The sequence below is a fragment of the Muntiacus reevesi genome, chromosome 4, assembly GCF_963930625.1.
Source record: "Muntiacus reevesi chromosome 4, mMunRee1.1, whole genome shotgun sequence".
NCBI lineage: Eukaryota > Metazoa > Chordata > Mammalia > Artiodactyla > Cervidae > Muntiacus > Muntiacus reevesi.
In genome coordinates, this window is record NC_089252.1 from 54191094 (window position 1) to 54215631 (window position 24538).

Consider the following 24538-nt stretch of genomic DNA (forward strand, 5'->3'; position numbering starts at 1 on the left):
ACTACAGGCAGATTCTTTACCAGCTGAGCCACCAGGGAAGCCTTAGTTCTCAAAAGGGACTGGCTTCTTCCCAGGGACAGAGAGATTGAAGCATGAAAGGGGTTGATGGGAGGGAGATTCTCGGTTGCTGGTTCTGATGACAGGGGGAACCACGAGGCAAGGAAAGAGAAAGAGGCCTGTGGGAAAGGAGAGCAGCCCCAGCTGACAGCCAGCAAGGAAACGGAGACCTCAGCCCTGCGGCCCCAGAGCACTGGATCCTGCTCTCAGCTTGGAAGAGGTTGCTGATCTCTGGACGACAGAGTGGCCGGACCTGGATTTTAGGGAGGTCCTTGGCAGAGAACCCCGTCATGCCCTGCGCAGACATCCCATCTAAAGAGCTGTGAGCGAAGGAATGGATGATTCAAGCCACTACGTTGTGGGGATCTAGTGTAGAACCATAGAAAACCAACACAGCTGCTCCACACTCAGCCTTCACGTGCCCTCCTACACATACTCAACACGTGGGCCACACCCACTGTCTGCTGAGCGTGCCTGAAAGAATTCTGTCCCCTCGTTGCTCATATATGCATAATAGAGCCAATCTCCACTGTTATAAAAGCGGGAAAATGAGAGTGGAAAAGCAAAGGCGCGCCAGCCTGGCAGAGCGAGAGGACTTGGCTGAAATGAGTTTTAACCCGTCGTCCAAGCTCAGGGAGGTATTGGGTGCTTTCTGGGGCTGAATTTCCTCAGCTGTAACATGGGGAGGAGCTATCCCCAAGGTCCCTTCCCATGGACCCTTCCAAGGTGCTTTTGTCAGTTAGAGCCAAAATCAGCCTCTCCTTCCTGTGCTTCAAAATCCAACTCGCCTCCACCTTCAGCGTCCACAGCAATTTGCCTGCGATGTGCTGCGTGGGGGAGGATGTCTCAAGGTGTACAATTCTGCCTCGGAGGACAGTGGGACAAAGAGCTGCACCATATCAGGCTGGAAAGGACTTTGAACTCCAGCCCTCCTCCCGCGACACGCAGGAAGCCACTGCCCAGCAGAAAATGCTGGTCTGTCCTGTGTGTTATGGCAAGAACCCAGATGGGGACGGCCCACCTCCAGCATAGAACCCAGGACTCTTCCCATGAGATCCCAGTGGAGAGAGAAGGAAATGGAGACCATAGATGTATACACATCTGCTTAAGTTGGCAGGTTAGCTTTCAAAATAATACCACCACACACTCCAAAAAAAAAAGTAGAATAAATTTACAAATGAGCCAAAAACTAAGAGAAACCAGTTGCTTAAAAATATCATACTTGACTTTTATCATACGAGTAAAATGTGCTTAGCTAGTCAAACAGATTTTGACCTCTGCTTCAGTTATTCGTGACCTGATCTTATCCTTTTCTATCTCCCTGGTTTGGCCTGTTAATAGCCCCTTCCATGTATCTACCCCAACCAGAATTCTGCTGTTATCTTAGCTTTATTGCACAATTAAATTCATCCTTGGAGAATGAGTGTCTTTGAAATTTGCTGCAAGATATACACATAGCTTCTATACATTTAGTTTTTTATGTCTATTTCTCCTCTGAAGATTTCATCCTCTACATATGAAACCTCAGAATCAGAAAACAGGAAAGGACATTTGTTCATATGCTGGGCTGATTAAAGTGGAGAATAAGTAAGTGACAGTCACTCAGACGGGTCCGACTCTTTGTGACCTCACGGACTGTAGCCCACCAGGCTCCTCTGTCCACGGGATTCTCCAGGGAAGAATACTAGAGGGGGTTGCCATTCTCTTCACCAGGGGATCTTCCTGACTCAAGGGTCAAATCCCGGTCTCCTGCATTGCAGGCAGCTTTTTTTACCATCTGAGCCACCAGGGAAGCCCAAAAGTGGAGAACGCACATAACAAAGGGGCACTTTTGGCTCTTTCCAGAACACACATATGCATCTGTGTAATGTACCACTGCGTGAATAGGTGATAAGATACCTAGCTTTCATTGATACTGGACCATCTTGCTGTGACAAAGCTGGCACAAGCTGCACTTAAGAATTCTGCAGACATGGAAACAACATAAATGTCCATTGACAGATGAATGGATAAAGAAGATGTGGTGTGTACACACACACACACGCCAGAATACTACTCAGCCACAAAAAAGAATGAAATCATGCCACTTGCAGGAACATGGATGGACCCAGAGGTTGTCATACTAAGTGAAGTCAGTCGGAAGGAGAAGGACAAACAAATGTGGTATCACGTACATGTGGAATCTAAAATACAACAGGAACTTATCCAGGAGGCAGGAACAGACCCACTGAGAGAACAGATTGTGGTTGCTGAGGCAGAGGGAGCGTGGGGGCGGAATGCATTGGGAGTGTGGGGTCAGCAGGTACAAACCGCTCTATAGGATGGATAAACAACCAGGTCTGACTGCATAGCACCAGGAACTATTTTCAATATCCTATGATAAACCATAATGGAAAACACTATGAAACATAAAAATGTATATACACGTGTATCACTTTGCTATACAGCAGAAATTAACACAACATTATAAACCAACTATAATTTTCTTTAAAAGTTAACAACAACAAAAAAAAGAATTCTGCAGAGGAACCTACAAGTCAACTTCCCATGCAAAAGCACATGAATTACACGCCTTCAGATCAAAAAGGTACCTTCAGGAGGCCTAGGTTTGGCGTCTATTATTTCAAATGCCAAACATATCTGAATCTAGAAAACAATTCTCTCTAAAATTATTTTGTAGTAAAAGATTGTCCAAGTTTAAAGCCCACTTACGATCCAGATAAGGTTTGACTCTTCACTCTCCATAAATATGAAGCCCTCAGATAGTGAAAAGATTTTGATTCTTCTGTTATAATGCAAGAGTCAGTCACAGTAAAAAAAAAACAACAAATTTTTGCTGATAAAAATTTCCAAAGTGATACACACATCTGGAGCTAGAATTACGAAGGAGACGAATATTTCCAAAGGCCAGGAGCCTGTTTCATGGTCTGCTGGCTCCTATACCACACAGTGCAAGGGGCCCACAGAGAGTCATCACTTGGGTGGAGATTTGACAAACTTGTCACGCACACAACTCTATTTTTATTCTTCCTTTGGACAGTAATTGTTATTGTTACAGGAAATATATGCATGCCTTATCATATTTGTATTTTTGAATTGATTTAGCGATCATTTGCAATATGATATGTGGATTCTGCAATCATTTGAAATCTTACTTGATGCACCTCATAATTCACATGACCCTACGATTCTAAAGTTTAAATCTCACCAGGTTGAGACGGGAATGTTCAGAAGTCATTTAATTTGGGGGTGTTTGGGTTCTGTGAAGGACTTCACGACAGTTGGACTGCTATCCATTCAATCCTTTTCTCCAGGTGCAGGAAGAAAGGAGTCGGTGACCTGGTCTAATCGTTTTGTCCACTAGCCTTCTGGGTAAACAGACCAATGACATTTGCTAGGAAGAAGAAGCCTTACATCCGAAAAGCCTTTTGCAGGATATCTACGGCAAAGACCTGCCTATAGGAAACAGAACCCAGGATCTAGAAGGCAAGTCTCCCTGGAGGCGGCCACGTAAGCCAGGTGCTTCTCTGGGGTATAAGATGAAGACGTGTCAGGAAGTGAAACCTAACTCAAACACCTCTAGCTCACACAACTCTTCATGTGCATTCGAGTCCCAAGCACGAGTTCCCCGTTAACTAAAAAGAAAACCCGGCCTCCGGTGTGCGCGCCGGCCACACTCACCATCGAGCCTGTCCGCCATGACCGTGTGACATACTGCCAGCAGGAAGAAGAACTGCTGCACCGCCGGCTCCTTCCCCGACTGGATTTGCTCGATGAGATAATGGTCGTAAAATGCAAGCTTCCCGTCGGCGAACGTGTTCCAGCTAAAATCCACGGGCTGAAGGAAACCGAGAAGGAAAAATGGTCATTTACAACGGACGACTCGGGCTTCACAAGTGATAGGACCTGTTCTCGGAAGCTGTCTTCATGCAAACATCACTTGAGGATTTTAATATGTTCTGAAGTGTCAAGAGGCTCATATCTGTTGTTTTTTTCATATCTGTTTTCACATAGCCTGGTGTGAGTCAAATTGTGTCCCCCCCAAAAAAGATATGTTACAGTCCTAACCCCTGGTACCTGGGAATAGGACCTTCTTTGGAAATAAGGCCTTGGTAGATGTAATCAAGAGGAAGTTTATACTGAGCACAAGGAACTATACTAAATACTCTGTAATAACTTAAATGGGAAAAGATTTTGAAAAAGGATACATGAATAAATATATATATATATATAAATATATATATATATATAAAACTGAATGACTCTAGTACACCTGAAACTAACACTACATTATTAATCAACTATACCGCAACATAAAAAAAAAATGAGGTTAAATGGATTAGAGAGACCCTAATCTAGTGACTAGGGGCTGGTCCAGTGGCTCAATGGTAAAGAGTCCACCTGCAATGCAGGAAATGCAAGAAATGTGGGTTTGATCTCTGGGTCAGGAAGATCTCCTGGGAGAGGGCATGGCAACCCAGTCCAGTCTTCTTGCCTGGAGAATCCCATGGACAGAAGAGCCTGGTGGGCTACAGTCCATGGGGTCGCAAAGAGTCAGACGTGCCTGAGCACACACACAGCACACACGCACACAATCCACTGAGCGTATCTTTATGAAAGGAAGGGGATCTGGACACAAACACACAGGGAGAAGGAGGGCCATGTGACGACAGAGGCAGACTTCTGAGTAATGTGTGTGCCAGCCAAGTGCCCAGGACTGCAGGCCAGCACCAGAGCCTAGGAAGAGGCAAGGACGGATTCTGCCCCAGAGATTCCAGAGGGAGGGTGGGCATGCTGACTCCTCCATTCAAACTTCCGGGCTCCAGAGCTGTGTGGAACACATTCCTATTGCTGTAAGACACCTATTCTATGGGAGCTTGTTACAGCCCAGGAAAGTCATACACACCCCCAAACGACTTCGTCAGTGAAAGGACTCACCTCTATTTTGCTGTGACTGTTCTGAGAAGCATCTCGATGGTCTCCTGGGAACAAACAGGACAAAACAAATTAAATCAACGGGTCTCATAGCCCGTCTGGGCAGCCCTCGAGTTAAGAATGGTTCTCACATTTTTCAAGAGTTGTCAACAAACAGACAAAGCATAACAAAGGAGACTATTTGATACAGACTATATGTGGCCTGAAAAGGCTTAAATATTTCCTATCTGGCCCTTAACCAACAAAGTTTTCTGGCTGCTGGTCTAGAGGTTCACATACTGACGTGCATGTCCCCCTGCATGTGATCTCCTCTGGGGCCAGGACCACGTCCCGTGAAGGGCTTTACCCCCGTCCTCCCCCAGCTCGGGAGAAACCACCACGGCAGAGCCCCTTCCTCAAGCCCTCAGCATCCCGCCTTCCTCACTGACATTCTGTGAACGGGCAGCTCACAGCAAAACGTTTCCTCCAAGAGGGAAGTTCATGATGTTCTCATAGCTTTTAAAATAATTATACTGTTTTTAAATATTTAAATGTTAGGGGCATCCACTTTGAATGCAGCACTAGCCTTGTTATTTTGACAAGTATATAGCACATTTCAGAATGTTAGAATGGGAATCAATTTTTTAAATATAATTGTGATGAGAAACAAAGTTTACCATCTCAACTATTTCATTGTTTGTTTTCTGGCCGTGCCTCGAGGCTTGTAGGATCTTAGTTCCCTGATAAGCGATCAAATCCAGGCCCCCAGCAGTGGAAGTACGGAGTCCTAATCACTGGACCACCAGGGAATTTCAACCCAACTGTTTTTAAACAAACACTTCAGTGACACCAAATGCAATCACACTGCTATGCAGCCTTCACCACCATCCATCTCGAGGGCTCCTTCATCCATGAAAACGAAATGCTATTTTCACTAAACGCTAATTCCTCATTCCCTTCTTCCCTTAAGCCCTGGCAATTACCGTTCTACTCTCTAGCTCTCTGAATTTGACTTCTCCAGATACTTCAAAGAAATGGAATCATCCAAATGTTCCCTTTTGTGTCTGGCTTATTTCACATAGCATAATATCCTCAAAGTTCATCCATGTCATAATGTGTCACATTCTCCTTCCTTTTCAAGACTGTATAATATTCCATTGTGTGTATACATCACATTTTCCTTATCCATTCATCCACTCATGGACACTTTAAGTTACTACTACACCTTCCCTATTTTGAGTAATGCTACTGCGGACATGGATGTACCTATACCTGTCTGAGTCCCTGCTTTTGGTTCTTTTGGGTGTGTAACCAGGAGCCAACTTCCTGGCAAGCTAACTTTTGGATCACATACCAAGCTAACTTTTTGAGGAAAATATGCCTAGTCCTGACTCCTGACCTCCTCACATGTGTGGTCTCAGTGCACTAGAGATGCTGCTTGAGAAACTGCAAGAATAACCATCAGAGCTTTGCACTGGCAGAGGACCACTCCAGGGAGGCAGCCTCTGGTCACACACATCCAGAGACAGAGTAATAGATTCTTCTCACCATAAATTTGCCCATTGATGCAGCACTTCTTAAAGGTCATGACGTTCTGCGTGAGGGTCCCTGTCTTGTCCGAGAAGATGTAATGGATCTGCCCGAGCTGCTCATTCAGTGTGGTGGTTCTCGCCTTTGCGGGCGTGTCCTTCTCAGGATAGTACATCTGCAGGTCCCAGTTGATGAAGTAACTCTGGCCAAGACGAATCACCTCCACACTATCAAGATAAAAGATTACTTTCGATGGAGCTCTCAGATATGAGCAGGCAGTAGATTTGTGATAGGAGCAAGCTACTTATCTCCAGGGAGACCAGCCCTGCAGGGATCCCCATGCCCAGCCTCCGGGTTCTCCTGACCAAACACATCTTTCTCCTGCTTCAAGGTCAAAGTGTCCTCTTGAGGTGATTTCCTACAAACTCCTGACCACATCCAGCCACGGAAGCTTCTGTTCGGAACATACAACCCATGCGGGTGACAAGGTAGCCAACCCTGCAGGGGGCACCCTGCCATTGGACATTAATTCTACCCTCTTCTCTCAGTCCCATCGCACCCAGGGACAACGGAAAGGTGTGTTCAACTCTGCCCTCAATTGGAGGCAAAAGGAGTGAGAGTCACTAGATCATGCTCTAGATCATGTGTGCTCTCCAGTAGCACAAAGGACTTTTGGCAAATAACCCATAAGTTGTCATTTCACACTGTTAAAAAATAAATTCTTTTTTTAAACATTTTTTTAATTGAAGTACAGTTAATTTACAATGTTGTATTAGTTCCCAGTATATAGCAAAGTGATTCAGCAATACACATTTTTTGAGGAACGTGTACATATATATTTCTTTTTCAGATTCTTTTCCATTAGAGGTTATTACAAGATATGGAATATAGTTTCCTGTGCTAAACAGTTGGTCCTTGTCGTTTATCCATTTTGTGAGTGAATGTGTTAGTTGCTTAGTCGTGTCCGACCCTTTGGGACCCCACGGACTGAAGCCCACCAGGTCCTCTAATTCTCCAGGCCAGAATACTGGAGTGGGTTGCCATTTCCTTCTCTTCCCAACCCAGGGCTCAAATCTCCATCTCCCGAATTGCAGGCAGATTCTTTACCATCTGAGCTACCAGAGAAGTCTATTTTGTACACAGTCCTAAATTCTTATAAGATTATAGAATGTCCAAGATACAGTACTCTAAAAGGATCATTCCTACTTGAAAACTATAACTGATTAAATCTATCTCAGTTTTAAGGAAGGTGCTTACATATCCAGCCACTGTTCAGTTGGCAAAGGATGGAACTAAACAGATGGAAAAATAACTCCCTTCTTCTCTGCTCCCTTATGTTGCTTCATGAGTGCCTAGTGTTACCAGGCATCATCCTAGCGGGATACATCAATAAACAAAAGAGACGAAAATCCCTGCCCTCAAGTAAACATATACTATATTAGATGGTGAGACTCGTCTGCAGAAAATCAAAGCACCGGGAAGAGAGGCAGAGACCGGCACGCAGAGGAAGTGATATTTAAGTCAGAGAGGGCCAGGAATAGCCAGGGGTATAAGGTGACCTTTGAGCAGAGATCTCAAGGAAACGAAAGAGCAACCATGTAGATACGGAGGGGAAAAGATATTCCAGGCAGAGGTCAGAGCAAGTGCAAAGGCCCTGGGGCAGGTGCTGATACCGCTGAGACATTCAAGGAGGCTCAAGGCGGGGGAGCCTGGGGAGTGCGTGGAGGTGCAGGAGGCCAAGACGGGGCATGCAGGGCGGTGCGGTGGGTCCCATGGGCCTTGTGAGCACAATGTGACCTTGGTGGGTCTACTCTGAATGAGACAGAACGCTACTGTGGGGCTAAAAGCAGAACAGAGATACTATCTGAAATGACCTGACTGACTTATGCTCCAAAAGGACCTTCGCTTCCAAGAGAAACAAACCAACAACAAAAAAAATCATATTAATCACATGACATGACTTTTTAAAACCTAAAACTCCATATATGGTTTATGTATAATATACATGTGTGAAAGTGTCAGTCGCTCAGCCATGTCCAACTGTTTGTGGCCCCATGGACTGTAGGCCGCCAGGCTCCTCTGTCCATGGACTTCTCCAGGCAAGAATACCGGGGGCTTCCCTGGTGGCTCAGAGGGTAAAGCGTCTGCCTCCAATGCAGGAGACTCAGGTTCAATCCCTGGGTGGGGAAGATCCCCTGGAGAAGGGAATGGCAACCCAGTCCAGTATTCTTGTCTAGAGAATGCCATGGACAAAGGAGCTGGTGGGATACAGTCCACGGGTCACAGAGGCATACAGGACTGAGCAGCTAACACTTCTACATTCAAGAACAATGCAGTGGGTTGCCATTTCCTTCTTCAGGGGATCTTCTCGACTCAGGGATTGAACCCGGGTCTCCAGCACTGCAGGCAGATTCTTCACCATCTGAGCCACCGAGAAGCCCTAATACATATGTACAGATACAGACAAAATAGTCTGTGTAATAGTCCCCCTAACAAAGGTAAGTCATCTCAGTTTTTCTTTTTTTTCAGAGTAACTGCAAACACATGGCTCCCCAGGGCTTTACTTCGTGTGAAAAGAGCAATAGTTAACTACAGCTAATAAAATTAAAAATAAAACAAATGCACATGTAATAAAATTAAAATAAAACAAATGCTTCTAATTACAGGTTTGCACGTAGTTCTATGTGCCTCTGGGCTGTTACTTATTGGAACCAAGAGCTGACTGTGGCTGCTGGGTATATTTTAAGGCACAATTTCTCTCCCAGTGGTCTAAAGTTCAACTGACCAGAGACAGTGAAACTTGATATTTAAAAAGTAAAAAAAGGAAGAAGTATCAGAAAACAAGGTGATGACCATCTGTCAGATATATGACCCTCTTTTATTACTCTTTTATCACAGTTGGGGTTGAGATGAGAAAGAGAACACTTTGAGAGGCTAAATAGGGAAGGCAGCATTCAGGAAGCCCAGTGAGTTTTACAAGCTGGAGGTACACCAGGTGGTAACACAGAAGACTCAGAAAAGAGGTTAGGATGGCCCCTGAAAGGGAAAACAACTAAGTTATCCCATGACATTCTAAATCTTCATCCAGCGCTTTCTGATGCTTGAGCTCGAGCTTTGGAACCCAGTCAGAAGGAGTCCTGCCAAGAAAGGGACTGCAGGAGGAGACTCTGACCTCTGAACTCCAGCAGCTTTATCTGTCAAGGGGTCAAGATACCAGATGCTGTGCCTAGCACAGGGCAGACACGCAGTATCAATTCCCTTTGCCCGGATCGCCCTCAATTCTGAAGTGAAAGCTCTTTTCTTATTTGTTCCTTATGACCTTTAAAACAAGTACTGCTAAAATTGAAGGTGCTGAATTGGCAAGGTGTACCAAGTTCTTCTCTTAAAGCAGAAGGCCAAAGAGAAGACAGTCTTACCTGACATAGAGAGAGATGGGCACCAGGGTGTTGAGAACAATGATGTAGCCCCAGAAATTTAGGAATCCACGGTAGGAGGGCGCAGAGTCTTCTCCATCATAGAGGTACCAGGAAAAATTGCCAACTTGAGCTTCCCAGTAAGCATGGCCGATGGCAAGACCCGCAGAAAGCAAGATGAGAACAACAAAGATCTGAAAGACACACAGTGGTTAGGTTTAACGCTAAGGACACATTCCCAATCCCATGCATTGTATAGACGCTGATTTACTTTACTCTATACTTTACATGTGTATGATAATTTAGTACTCTGTAAAAGCAACACAAAAGATGCTGATGCTGGAAAACTGAAAGCAAGAGGAGACAGGGATGGCAGAGAATGAGATGGTTAGATAGTATCACTGACTCAATGGACATGAATGTGAGCAAACTCTGGGAGCCAGGGGAGGACAGAGTCCATGGGGTCACAAAGAGTTGGACACAACTTAGGGACTGAACAACAACAACAAACACGCTTAAAACAGAAACACTAACAACACAAAAACTAACAACACCTTGAGGGGACTTTTCTGAGGTCCAGTGGTTAAGACTCTGTGCTTCCACTGCAGGCGGCGCAGGTTCGACCCCTGCTCAGGGAACTAAGCTCCCATATGCCCCATGTGGCAGGGCCAAAAGGTAGATAAATAGAAAGAATGCTTTGAAAGCCTATTTATTTCTGTGGTTGATTAATTTATCCTACCTACCATATACAAGGTAGGGTTTTATTCCTAAAATTATCTTTCAGAAGAGAAGGTGGTATTTTATATTCAAATCCTTAAACATTCTCATAATATGGAACATTATCTCAACAACTTTTCCTTTGAGCAATAACATGGAAATGATTTAAAAAAAAAAAAAAAACAAGGCAAGGAAATCTTACGCAAATTTGGGTAATTATTCCTGAAGGTTTAACGATCACTTAACATTTAAGATCCTTTAAGAAGCAATACAGTAAGTATTCTGTTGTGGAAACTGAGTACATACCTAAGGAATGAATAAAAAAGTCAACAGTCCTAGGGCTATTTGGGTATTTAAGGTAAACTGCAAACACTGGGCATCTGTGAGGAGGAAGAAAATTTCCAAGGCAAATTTAAATTTCTGGCCACAGATTACAAAAGCACTGTATTTCAAAAGAACTTGGCCCAGAGGAGAGATGACAAACTCCCTGTGAGGGCCCGGCCATAACCAAGACAGTGACATGGAAGATGCACCAGAAAAGCTCCAATGAAGATTTCATGAAATGTGAGAGCAGGGAAAAAAGAAATTTTTCTTAAATTAACTCATTGCTATTATATGCTTTTGACCATATAAAAGTACTGGAAGTATTATAAGTCCCTAAAATGTTTTGTGTTCAAATTAAACTGGATCAGATTGGTTAAGATGCTAGATTAGATAGGGACATCATCTCCTCTCGCGAACACATCAAAACTAAATACTTGAAAAAAAACCTTACTGGCGAGTTGGAGGACTGTCTAATATTTAGGGCCACTCTATGTGCAAAAAAGCGGACACAGCAGGTTTAAGACTGCCATCCTTAGAGGCTTGTTTACACAGTGGGCCATTGGCTGGCAACAGGAAACAGATTTTGGAAGGGCTTCCTGGTTCCTTATTTCTTATTCTCTGATAAGAATGACTCATTAAGCCCGACTGTTTGTGTAAAACAATATGGTTTACACTGACTACCCAGATTCCTTTAGGGAGTCTGGAATTTTGGTACACGCCAGGCAGACAATGCCTACACGGCCAGACCCCAGTAAAACCCAGGCAACGAGTCTCTAATGAACCTTCCTGGAGAGCCAACATTTCACACTTGCTGACGCGGACTGTCGCCGGGAGGATTCAGTGGGTCTGTTGTGAGTGACTCCACAGGGAGAGGACTCTTGGAAGCTCACCCCTGGTTTTCTCTGTACTTTGCCCCATGAACCTTCTTCCTTTGCTATCTTGCTTTGTAATAAGCGATACTTATCAAAGTAAGTCCTAACTATGAGAACAATTATAGACTGAATTCAGGTCCTCCTCATGAATCATCAATACTGGGAGTGGTCTTGGAGACAGACCCTGACTCACTTTACAACTGAACTTGCCTTATAGTTGGACTTACACAGTATATTTGGGGGATAAAGGTTTGCTTTTAAGAGAACTATCCCTATGGGAAATTAACAGCAGAAAAATCAATCCGACATTGACTTCAGGGGCGTAGTCCTACAAACTTATCTAAGACTCCCTAGTTTCCCAACTGATGACTATAGGGTGAGCAACTCAGGTATCAACTCAGGGTACCCTACAACTGGGATTCACATTCCCAGAGAGATTCTCCTACTAGAAATGTGGCATTTCTGAGAAAAGGTGAGGGAATCTCTTCTCCCCGACCTTGTGAATTTTTCTACTTGGCCCACAGAGATAAAATTTCCTTGCATTAGAAAGACATACAAGAAAACTAGAGCAAAAGATAGCAATCTACCAAAACAGAAAATAAATACCGTATAAACCATGTAGTTCATCAAGTAATCAATTTTAGTTCTTTTAAATCTGGTTTTCCCACTATTCTTCATTATTTTAGAGTCAGCACCTAGAAATGGATAATTCAATCTGATCAACGATTGGGAAAATCAATTCACTAGCATGTCAATAAAATAATTCTCTTGGGTTTCAATAGAGAAAGGACAATCAATTTCCTCATTTACATTTTTAATGAGCCTACAGATCAATTTCCCAAGAGACTTCAAAAGTACCTGCAAAAATGACCAATCCATGGCAGAAATCGGTGTTCCTGATGACACAACCACGTAACAAAATTTTATCGGCGTCCAAAGGAAAACTTGTGTTTTTCCAAAATAGCGTTCCTGTAAACTTATCTAGTCGGTTATTCGGTTCCTCACATTCAATAAAACCTTTTAAAAGAGGTATGATTCACGTAAGTACTCACATATGAAAGATTTTCTGGTTTTAATTAATATACAGACTGAACCAAGCAACGAAAATTTAATACAAAGTAAGATAAGTGAGGGTTTTCCTGGGGACTCAGTGGTGGAGAATCCCCCTGCTAATGCAGGAGACGCAGGCTTGATCCCTGGGTGGGGAAGATGCCCTGGAGAGGGAAATGGCAACCCACTCCAGTATTGTCGCCTGGGAAATCTCACGGACAGGGGAGCCTGCCGGGCTACAGCCCCCGGGGCTGCGAAGGGTCGGACACAGCTTAGTGACTAAACAACAACAAAAAGACATGTTTGCACAAACCATCAAATGCTGCCAATGAATTCTCTTCTTGGAGATATTGGTGTGTGACTTCAAGTGCCATTTTGAACTTTAAGTTGGTTTCTCTAAAGGGAAAGGAAAAAAGAATTAAATGAGCAAATTTCAGAGTTGGAAAAGGAATATGAAGAACACTGTACAAAGTAATATTAGGTTTACCAGGAAGTGAAAGCTAAATAATCAGCCTTTTCCGTTTTCAAACTCTCTGTTCTCCTTGGAACTTCAGGTTTGGATGAAGTTATCCCCGGAACAAGAGAAAAACTCCTGACCCAGGAGTCCCCTGGGTTGGTCCCCTTTTACAGTTTGTTACTATGAGGCAACCTGGGTAGGCCCGGGGCGCCCAGAACCTTCCTGTCTCTCTCCTCCCTAACTTAATTCTTACCACCAGCCCAGACTACCAAACTGCTATTTAAAACTTTCTTTCTAACATTTAATCACACTAAGATAATCTAGGATACATATTTGTTACAGAAAGGGTCAAGACTCTTATCAACTTAATATTTCCCAGAGTGCATAACCGGATCCTATGCCTGTGAAAGGTGAATTTTCTGTAAGGAAGGAGGTGGTCACCTCACCCCCAGGGCTGAGCACGCGCCGCCCGCACACAGTGGAAGGCAAAACACAGGCGGGAGGACCCCAGGGCCAGGCTGGGCGCACGCGCTCTGGGGAACAAGCCACGCTTCCTGCGGTGAGTCGGTTTTCAAGCCCCATGAAAACTGGGGATTCCCATCTACTAAGAACTGGACCCGCAGCTCTCAACTTTCCATTCTGTTTGCTCCGACAGGCACGCTAGGAGTTTATATCTTTGCAAAACTTCAGGATCTCTCGCTTGTGGGAATAAGAGCTGTTTTACAGTTTAGGTTGAACGATCAACCGACTGATTTATAGACCAAAGACAGACCTCGCGGTTACTCGGATGATCTCAGCTCTCCATAGAAGCTCATGCTCATTGTGGGTGTGAGAAAGGGGCTGATGCCAAGAAAGGAACACAGGCAGCAGCCTCGGGAGTGAGCAGAGGGGAGCAGTGCCCCAACTCTGCCACCTGCTGTGTGATCTTGGGCGGGCGACCTCACCTCCAGGGCCTCAGCTTCCTCATGGGTTACATCAAGGTGATAACACACATCTCATAGGGTTGCTGAAAAGATTAAATGAGGAACTTCCCTGATGGTCCAGTGGCTGAGACTCCACGTCTTTAATGCAGCGGGCCTGGGTTCGGTCCCTGGTTGGGCAACTAAATCGTACGTGCTGCAACTAAAGATCCCTCATGCTGTAACTAAGACCCAGTACAGGCAAATAATAATAAATAATAATACTTTTCTTAACTAAAAAAAAAAACAGGATTAAATGACCTACCATGTAAAACTATTGCAACCTAGTAAGTATTCCATAAACGTACTGAAAACTGGTCAAAATGGTCAAAAAAATCCTTTCAAGTGGTAGCATAGTAACAAATACCAACAAAGGGAGAAAACTGTCTACTGGCAAAGACTTTAAAAGTCTATTTTTTTCCCCCCAAATAGTTACTAGCAGCCGTTTGTCGGTGTCTGACGCTGCTTAGCAGCTGGTAAAGGGCTCAGGCGCACACTCTGTCATCAGAGCTTTACTTGCCCTGAAAGACAGGCTCGCAAATACAGAATAAGGCAGAGAAGTTGCCTACTAGGGAGTCAGACCACTGCTGTCTTCCTGCTTGTCCTACCAGGTACTCACTAGGGACAAAGGCAGAGAGGCTGGTCTCCTACAAGGAGAGGCTGCTGGGTATCCAGGGGTGAAGGGAGACCTCAGGGCTTCCTGTCCAAGTGCGCAAGTTTCACATGACAACGGTCAGCCTTGCACAGGTAAGCTTCCCGACCCGCCCGCCTAAGGCCCACTCACCCATCCAGTTCGGCCGTTTCCACGTAGCAGAGGCTGTTAGGTTCGGAGCTCGACAGCAGCAGGATGTCAGCCTGTTTGAAACGAAACACACCGATAACAGAGACCCCACGCCCACGGCAGAACCGAGCACCAGGTCAGAGGGAAGGGTAGGCAATGAGACAGCAGAGCTTGAGCCCCTTACCGGGATGAAGTCATTTTTCTTCAGGCGAATGACATCTCCGACTTGAATGTCCTTCCACTTGGCAACTTTGAACCTGAATGTAGAAAAGAATGATAGTTCAGTGGCACTCTTCAGGTTACTGGCAGGGGATTTGGATGATGCTGTCTGGGAGCCAAAAATTCTGGGAAAACATGCACATCCCAGGGGAAGGTCAGCCAGCTGATGATTAAGGGGTCAGGAGGCTCATCTTCTCCTCTGGAGGAAGAAACAAAGGCAGAGCTAACTTTGGTGCGTTCCTTTCCACTCTACATTGTATAATCGGGGGTCAGTGGGGGCTCCTTAAATGTGCAGAAAGGAGATACACGCCACCCCTTTGTTTTTGCGCATGTCCTGCGTTCCCAGTCATTCTGCTTCCTTCCACTCAGCTATCCATCACCTGCTGATCCCAGGAGAGGGAAGCATTATGGATCCCACATAGCCATCTGGAATGCTCATGATGCTTTAGTTTTTATACACAATTTGGCTGCATTGGGTCTTAGTTGCAGCACTTGGGATCTTTGATCTTTGTTGCAGCATGCAGGATCTTTAGCTGTGGGATGCAAACTCATAGTTGCGGCATGTGGGATCCAGTTCCCCAACCAGGGATCGAACCTGGGTCCCCTGCATTGGGAGCCTGGAGTTTTAGCCACGGGACCGCCAGGGAAGTCCCCAACTCTAGTTCTTGTCTCCTCTCTATTGTTTAAACTTATGTTTTAAATGAGTGTATCACTTTTCTAATAAATCTCATAAGAATATTGATAAAATAAAAAGATTGCTTCCTTTGATATTAAATTCTCCTGGAAATACCCGTTTGACTGTCTAACAAATGAACATTTAAAAAAATTTAAAATATAGCATGGGCAGACCTCAGAGATACTATAGATGATGAGATTCCTACACAACTAATTCTTTTTTTTTTTTTTTGAGATTCTGATACAACTAATTCTAATAAAACTCAGCTCATAACAAGAAAGATGAAAACAAAAAGCTCTGAAAGCCCAGCAAAGGGAGAGACCACTGCAGCTGGGGATTCAGGAAGGGTTTCAGGGCATTCGGGCAAATTGCTGGGGGAGAGCGGAGAGGGAGTCGCACACTCCAGGCTGAAGGAAACCCAGGCGGGCTGAGGACACAGACCTCCAGCAGGTAACTGCCTGGACTGCAACCTGGGGATAGCCTCGTCTTCAGAAGTGGCGAGAGGCCTTTGCAAGGAGGAGGTTAATGTGCCGTTAGACTTCCAAGTTCAACTAGTTATCTCTAAGGTTGCTTCTAGATGCATTTGTATGTTACCTCCTTGGATGAAAAGTCACACGTTCAGAAAGGCACGGTACCTGCCGTCCTTAATGACTTCACACGTCCTGTTGTTGATTTCCTTGTCCATTTTATGGCGCGCCTTGAGAGGAGGGATGGGGAAAGGTTATTTTAATCATCTTAAAACGGTGAGTTATGAATGCCACTAGAAAACACGCTTGCTGCGGTGAGGAGGCGGTTGCATGAGGAATCCTTACCACGTCATCAACGAGGTCTTTGATGGCCGTGATGCCCAGTACCACAAGCAAGGGCACCAGCGTGGTGTACCACGCCAGGGTCGAGATTTGAGGGATTGCCTGAAAGAGATTAAAAAAGGGCAGGCGTGTGTGCCCAGGAAGACACAGCAGAGATACAGGCGACCGCTGACGCTAAGCCTAATCTCCACCGCCATCCAGCTGGCATCCTGCACAGCAGGCATGGAATGGTGCCGAAGCATCCAGCTAGCCCTTCTCCTGCCTCTCTCTCTAGCTTCTGGCTTCCTGGATCAGAGCCTAGAGACAGAGACAGACGTTACAGAAAAACCCACATGAACTTTTCGGCCAACCCAATCCTTAATCCCGCAGACTGTAAGAATTACGTGAAGAAAGAGTGTGAGCAAAGGGCTAAGGCTGTTACCAGCACCCTCACCTGACTCTCTGTGCCTTCAGGAAGGATAACCAAGGTGTGGGGAGATGGGGGAGGACGCTCATGTCCCATGTTACTGTGACTGTAATAAGGTAGAACGCCCCGTTTCCTTCTAGAAGGAAGGAAGGGAGAGCGGCCCACTCGCCATGCAGCGGTCCTGGAAACTTGGCAGGGTTTCTCTCTGCACGAGCCTGTCCCTAACGTCCCACTCGACAAGACCACCTTATGATCACGTCAGCAGGTCTCAGGTTCCACTAAACCTGCGGAGGGTCTAGTTCTCCCTCCTGCGTCTTCCCTCCACCTGTGCATCCGCCATCTCCACTCAGACACACAGGTTACAGTTTCACTAAACTACACTGGGCGAATCCCAGCAGGTGAGACTATTTTCCAAATCAAACACTTGACATAAAGAATCTGATGAAACCAAGTGGAGACGCCATCCTTTGAAACCGGCACATCAAGGCTAAACGTGGAAACTCCGAGTGGCAACTAGAGGGTGTATAGTTTCTTTGATCGTAAAACAGTTCCCAGACAGATAAAAGTAATGCCCTCCAGATTAAGTGGACTTCTTGCCCAAGTAGGAAAAGAAGAAAAAAAAAAAAAAAATAGGCCTTTCTGGTGTAAAACCAGGTCAGAAAAATAATTATGAGAATTATGACCAAAATCCTAATAAAAGTCAATAACCTTTTGGCAACTAAATAAAAAATAAAAGCCAAGCATAAAAAATAGATTTAATTTTAAGGTACAACTGTTTCACAAAGTGAACATTTGAACTTGACTCACTTCAGGAAAACCAGTTTTAACAATGACATCAGTATGTTTTAACTCTGACATCAGTATGAAACTGAACTTTTTAAAATATAGAAGAAAAATAACATTCGCATGTGCTCAGGTTCAGTGTTCAAGTAACACTGTTCATGAAGTGATTCTGGATATTAGTTTCTTACATCCAGAACCCAGATGACCATATAGAAAACTTTCAAGATTTTATATACAATTTAAACACTAACAACCTGAACGTTACTGAGTCATCATAATTCAAAACAGATTTAAGATATCAAAGGGTATTATTACCTGTAAGATGAGAAGGACCAGGAAATAGAAATTGGCCGCTCTCTTAAACTGCTCAAACAAATTCATTGGTAGAAAGGTCAACGCATTGTACTTGTATGTTTTAATTGCGTTATTCTGTTGGAAAAAATGAGAAAATCATTCTAAACGGTCCCACACTTACCACAATACACAATGTATGAAGTGAAAGTGAAAGTCACTCGGTTGTGCCTGACTCTTTGTGACCCCATGGACTATACAGTCCATGGAATTCTCCAGGCCACAATACTGGAGAGGGTAGCCTATCCCTTCTCCAGGGGATCTTCCCAACCCAGAGGTGGAACTGGGGTCTCCTTCATTGCAGGCGGATTCCTTACCAGCTGAGCTACCAGGGAAGCCCAGACACAAAAATCAGCCCTGTGACCTACAGGCACACTAGGATATAATTTGTTTGAAAGATACTGAGATTTTCTTTAAGTTTTTACTTCTAACTGGGCCTCAAAATGACGCCTTGGAGGCTTATGTCAGAGAAAGTCACAAGACACAGACATTTCACCTCAAAGGTATCTTTGGCAACTCCCACTGTGAACAAACAGATCCTGCTGTTGGTTCCTTGATCTCGTAGGGCCTCTTAGAAAACAGGGCAAAGATGAGCAGTAAATGAGAGGTGTCAACATGGGTGGAAAAGGAACATTCTTATAAAAGCAATGGAGGGTGTGTAAGAGTAAAAGACACAGGTGTGGGTTGAATTGTGTGCCCCGCAAAGATACACTCAAGTTCTGACCCTGTGACCCGCGATGGTCATCTTACTGGGTTGGCCAAAAAGTTAGCTTGGGTTTTCCCATCAGATGGGACGGAAAAATCCAAACGAACGTTTTGGCTGACCAAATATTAGGAAAGACGGTCTCTGCCGAGGTGATCAATTACAGTGAGGTCACGCTGGATTAAGGTGGATAAGGCCTAATCCAATGATTAGACCTGCTGGCCTTCATAGAGGAAAACTGGGCACGGAGAAATATACAGGGAGACAGAGACTGGAGTGGTGTGAAGCCAAGGAGCATCCGGGGCTGTCAGCCAGAAACCAAGAAGTCTGCAGCAGTCTCTCCCCAGAAGGAATCAGCCCGCCGACACCTTGATTTCAGACTTCGGGCCTTTTCAATTTGTAAGAGAATAAACTTCTGTTGTTTTACACCGCCCAGTTGGCGGTATTTTGTGGAACAGTCCCAGGAATCTAACAGACCACATTTCAGCCCAGACTTGGCTCCTGTTCTTTATATTTCAATGGCAATAAGCATTTTTGGGGCGAAAATATCTTCAAAGTCTCTAAATCCATCACAGGCCAAGGATGGAGAGATAAGTTACCAAGATTCCTTTCAAATTCTTATTACTGTCAAAAAGGAGGGCATCTGTGATATTACTGTATGCTCTTTTATAAAATTTTTTAAAAAGAGCTTTGTATCTTCAGAGGGAAAATTTCAATCAACTTTGTTTTGTTTCACACTGCCCCATACACCCTTAGGGTAGTTCATCTTACTGTGATGAGAAAAAAGGACATTCTAGGAAATCTGAAATAAGACACAAATGACCTTATCTGTGAAACAGAAACAGACTCACAGACATACAGAACAGATTTGTGACTGCCAAGGAGAATGGACTTGGAGTGTGGAGCTACCAGATGGAAACCATTACATATAGGATGGATAAACAACGAAGTCTTATTCAATGTCCTGGGATAAACCAGATGGAAAATAATCTCTTAACGAATATATATATATATGTATAAACTGAATGACTTTGTTGTACAGCAGACCCTGATCCCACATTGTAAATCAACTATACTTCAATTTAAAAAATGACATTCTAGAGAACTAACAATGACCGTCAATGGCCCCCGGCCAGCGGTTACCTGAAAGGCAGGTGTCACACAAAGCAAGTAAGCAGCATGGCTACTGGGGGGAAAATAACTGGCTTTTAATAAAGCTAACTGATTAAAATCAACTTACCGCATACTTGCTCTCCTTAATGCAAAAGAATACTGTGTTCATGAACTGAGGTTGTTCGTGGAAGCGTCGATCATTGGCTTTGACTTGCCACGTACAGTCTTTAAAAAAGAAAGAGAAAATCAGCCTGTTGCTATGGGTTGAATTATGTCTTTCCTAGATTCACACATCAAAGATCTAACCCCATCCTGTACCTCAGGGCATGACCTTATTTGGAAACAGTCACTCAGATGCAATTAAGTTAAAGTGGGGTCATTAGAGAGGACCCTAATCCAATATGACTGTTGTCCTTATAATAAAAGGAAACCAGGACACAGAGATACCCACGGAGGGAAGACAGTCAAGCCAAGGACAGAGGCCTGGACAGACCCTTCCCTCACAGCCTTCAGAAGGAATCAACACACCACAACACACCGATCTCAGACTTCTAGCCTCCCAGACGGTGACATAACACACTTCTGCATTCAAGTCACCTCGGTTCATGGTAATTTGTTAGGGCGGCCCAAGCAAACCAATGCCCATGTTATAAATTGACCACTGTCCATAGAACATTTGATTCCAAAAGAGAAATCCTCATTTAAACATGGCCTGAACAAAAACCCCAGAGCCCCACAAGGTTACACCCAAATTAATTTATTTCTTCAAACTCCTTTACTTGGTTTATAAAATGTGTGTGTGTGCTGTCGCTTCAGTGCTGTCTGACTCTGCGACCCTATGGACTGAAGCCCTCCACGCTCCTCTGTCCGTGGATTCTCCAGGCAAGGAGACTGGAGTGGGTTGCCATGCCCTCCTCATTCCATTTTATGGTAATCTGCAAATTGTTAACGGTTTCATTTGGCTCTCAGATGACTCGTGACATATCCCTGGTCACCAGTGTTCTAGAACACCTCTGAGAACTGCTGTTTGAAAATTCAGGAAGGTCGAAAAGAAAAATAATTAAGATTCCTTAAAAAAGGAGAAATGACCAATGAGAAGGGATAAAAAACAAAGTCAGAAGTGCTCAAGAGGGAAGAGTAAGCCACCCTGTTCATGCGCTGGATTCTTCGCCCCCCTTGTGGCTCCTTAAAGTTGCTTCATAATTAAGTCCTGCAGCCAACGGTTCCTCTGTCTACACACAACACCCTCACCTCCAGCCCGGTTTGGTTGGGATGCTTCAGACTGAAGGTGGTATCTGACCTCAAGGGCAGTGGAGGTCTATCAGAAATGACCTTGGTCTCTTAATTTTATACTGTGAATAACACCTTGGAGAGCTTGGAGAAAGTAACTGGTGTCTTCGTCTTCTGCACCCTGAGTTTAACTATAGCAGCATCTGTAGTTAATTTCAGAAAACTGATTACTGTCAAATAATCAAAATAACTATTTCTAACAGGGTTCCTCATTTGGCCTAATTCAGACAAACTTGGCCTAATTTCAGTTGAAAAAGAAACCAGTTGCTTTCCGTGATACTTTCCTGAGTTTCATGCTAATTGCTTGAGGAGCAGTTCAATGAGAGACGATAAAGAAAGTGAAAACACAGGATGGGGAACACATGTAAATCCATGGTTGATTCATGTCAATGTGGCAAAAACCACTACAATATTGTAAAGTAATCAGCCTCCAACTGATAAAAATAAATGAAAAAAAAAATTAAGAACCAAAAAGAAAAAGAAAGTGAAAACGGTTTCTGTGGTCAAATACATTTGTGAGACACAGTATCCAACATCCTCCTCTTGGACATTCAATGACCCATTGGTGTATTAAAGTCTCTGAGAAGTCCTGTAATAAAGGACTTATTTAATTTTATTTAATCTAATCTTTTCAAAACTAATGTGACCAGGGGCACATTTTAAAAAAATATCACAGAACACCTATTAATATCGTTTAAGTGTTGTGTTAAGCACACGCCTTTAAGAAAGGTGGCAAAATAGCACTTGGAAATATTCATGTTTTGGATTAACATTTACTAAGTACCCAGTTAAAACAGAGAACCTTACTGGACACTTAGACCCCAAGGCTAATTTATAGAAAAAGTAGATATCTTGTACCATTTTCTAGAATGGAAATATTGACCAAGAAAACAGAAGTAATACACTAACCAACAAAGAAATTCACCTTCACCTGATGACCCTTTGGTTAAACGCAAGAAGGAAATTAATTCACAAGGGTTGTGCCTAATAAAACCATCAATGCATTTACCATCAGCCACTGGCTCAAAATCACCTGAAAAACATGTATTTAATACATGTAAATATGTATTTAATACATGCAAATATGGCCACATGATGTTGGGTGTTCCCAGGGTCACCAAGTCCTTTGATCATCAACATATGGCAGAGAAAGTCGGTTTTACCTGACCCCTCATTCTGAACGCTCGATTATAGACAACTTTGCAGCCAAAAAACTGTGTTAGTTGGTACAGGCTACAGCAAACCAGGAGAGCTAAATGATCAAAAGTTTAGCATCAAAAAACAAACAAACAAAAAAACCAACCCAAGAGGGAAATGCGTAAAGAACAAATAGACCATTCATACAAAGAGAAATTCAGTGGCTCTTAAAAATATGAAAAAATACCCAAGTTCATAAAAAAACAAGGACAATTCTTCAGTGAAGTACCCATTTTTATCCCACAAAGGCAAAATAAACAGGCCCCCTTAGGTGGCCTCTGCAGAGGACAAGTTGGCCGCATCTATCAAACTTCAACAGACATGCTCACTGCGTGTGCGTACACTCGGATAAAGAAATAATGTGTCTCAGGGCTATTCACTGCAGCCCTGTTTATCAGGGAGATTAGAAACAGCTGAAATACCACTATGAGCAGCTGGTTAAACATCCACATGATGAAAGTCTGTGTGGTCCACAGACAAGAATGAGGGAGCTTTATACGTACATCATGATGGGGGAGATCATCAAATGACCCTGGCCACACAGGCATGTAACACCCGGAATGAGTGCACAGTAGGGGTGCAGGCGTGCACACACAATTGCACACGTGTGACCATGTGTATATGTGTCTATGGGTACGTAAGGTCTCGGGTTTGTAAGTAACCTTTGCACAAAGTGGTATGTGTACATCTCCAGAAGGACACAGGAGAAGTGGGCAACAGCAGACACAGAAGAGGCAGGTGGGGGAGTTCATTTTCTTTCTGTCCCCTTTTATCAATACTATTACCTTTGGGGAAAAAATTCCTTTGTAATTCAATTCTTTCCCTTTATAGGATGACAATAAATATGTTTATAATAGGTTAATTAAATAATAAGTAGGTTTAAATCAATATATGTAAGTTGCCTGATTTTCTTATGGTCATGATGCCATTATGTTTAATATTTTTGAAAATATTATTCAAGGGAATTCCCTGGCAGTTCAGTGGTTAGGACTCCAAATTTTTGCTGCCAAGGGCTCAGGTTCAATCCCTGGTTGGGGAAATTAGATCCTGCAAGCCATGTGGTGCAGCCAAAAAAATGTCAATAAAAAAAATATCATCCCAAAAGACAATGGGATGGTGAATGGGAATAAATCAAGAGAGGAGAAGACAGGAAAAGATGGAAACTTATGCAGTCATGGGGAAGAAACACACCTGCATCCAACAATGAGTAAATCTTTAAAGTATCTTTGAATAAGTCCACATACACGCACAGATACATGCTGCATGCCATTCCAAATCAAACATGCAAATAGGGCTGCAAGCTGCACGCAGCCATCTCGGTCGGAGAGGAAGACAGGGCCCAGTCACACGGGTGGGCTTGAGCCACCAGGGAAGCAGGTGGAATCAGATCCCAGGGCAGGGCAGTCCTCTGCAGGGATGGAGACAGGTGAGAGGAGGAGACAGCAGCAGAGCGGCAGCACTAGGAGGAGCCCGTGTTTTCAGCCTAAATTGCTGGCGTGGCTCCCCGATGCCCTCAGCAAAGTGTCCAAACTCTTCAGCACGGCCACCGCCCCACCCATCATCAAGCTCCAAAATGGCTCGAAGCTTCCTGAACTCTCAGCCCCAGGGAGCCCTCCTTCCAGCTGCCTCACCCTGGCACGCCCTGCCCCTGAGACCACACGGGTCAACTTGCCGCTTGCCTTTACTCAGGACTCAGCACAGGTGTCCTCCCCTCCAGGAAGCCTTCCTTGACCAGGGGAGGCCTCACCTGGTTCCCTATTCATACCTCTGCTGAAGCTTCTCCTGCTGTCAGTCACAAATGCCCGCCAAGCCTGCTGCCCCGACACCAGCTCAGAACAAACAAGACAGGCTGGACCTTGGGTCCTTGGAGCACTTGCAGATTAGCTGCAAGAAGGGCACTGTACAACCTGTGTGAAA

General features: G+C 44.2%; 1 protein-coding gene and 1 non-coding gene across 4 annotated transcripts in view; one reads left to right on the top strand and one right to left on the bottom strand.

Annotated features, from left to right (window-relative positions):
* Positions 1 to 24538, bottom strand: part of ATP8B1 (ATPase phospholipid transporting 8B1) — a 110044-nt gene that overhangs the window by 25767 nt on the left and 59739 nt on the right. For 2 of the 3 annotated variants that reach the window (XM_065932807.1, XM_065932808.1), the window contains exons 3-15: positions 20262 to 20359; positions 18283 to 18396; positions 16782 to 16880; positions 16605 to 16666; positions 15259 to 15331; positions 15078 to 15148; positions 13191 to 13273; positions 12686 to 12844; positions 12434 to 12522; positions 9918 to 10108; positions 6520 to 6728; positions 4996 to 5039; positions 3739 to 3895 (exon numbers count right to left, since the gene is read on the bottom strand). In XM_065932807.1, the coding sequence (XP_065788879.1) occupies positions 3739 to 3895; positions 4996 to 5039; positions 6520 to 6728; positions 9918 to 10108; positions 12434 to 12522; positions 12686 to 12844; positions 13191 to 13273; positions 15078 to 15148; positions 15259 to 15331; positions 16605 to 16666; positions 16782 to 16880; positions 18283 to 18396; positions 20262 to 20359 (1449 nt within the window). The remainder of the gene's footprint in view (positions 1 to 3738; positions 3896 to 4995; positions 5040 to 6519; positions 6729 to 9917; positions 10109 to 12433; positions 12523 to 12685; positions 12845 to 13190; positions 13274 to 15077; positions 15149 to 15258; positions 15332 to 16604; positions 16667 to 16781; positions 16881 to 18282; positions 18397 to 20261; positions 20360 to 24538) is intronic. The other variant, XM_065932809.1, reaches the window with a different exon arrangement.
* Positions 8619 to 8690, top strand: TRNAW-CCA (transfer RNA tryptophan (anticodon CCA)). Its single transcript has one exon. It is a non-coding gene; the product is annotated as a tRNA-Trp (tRNA).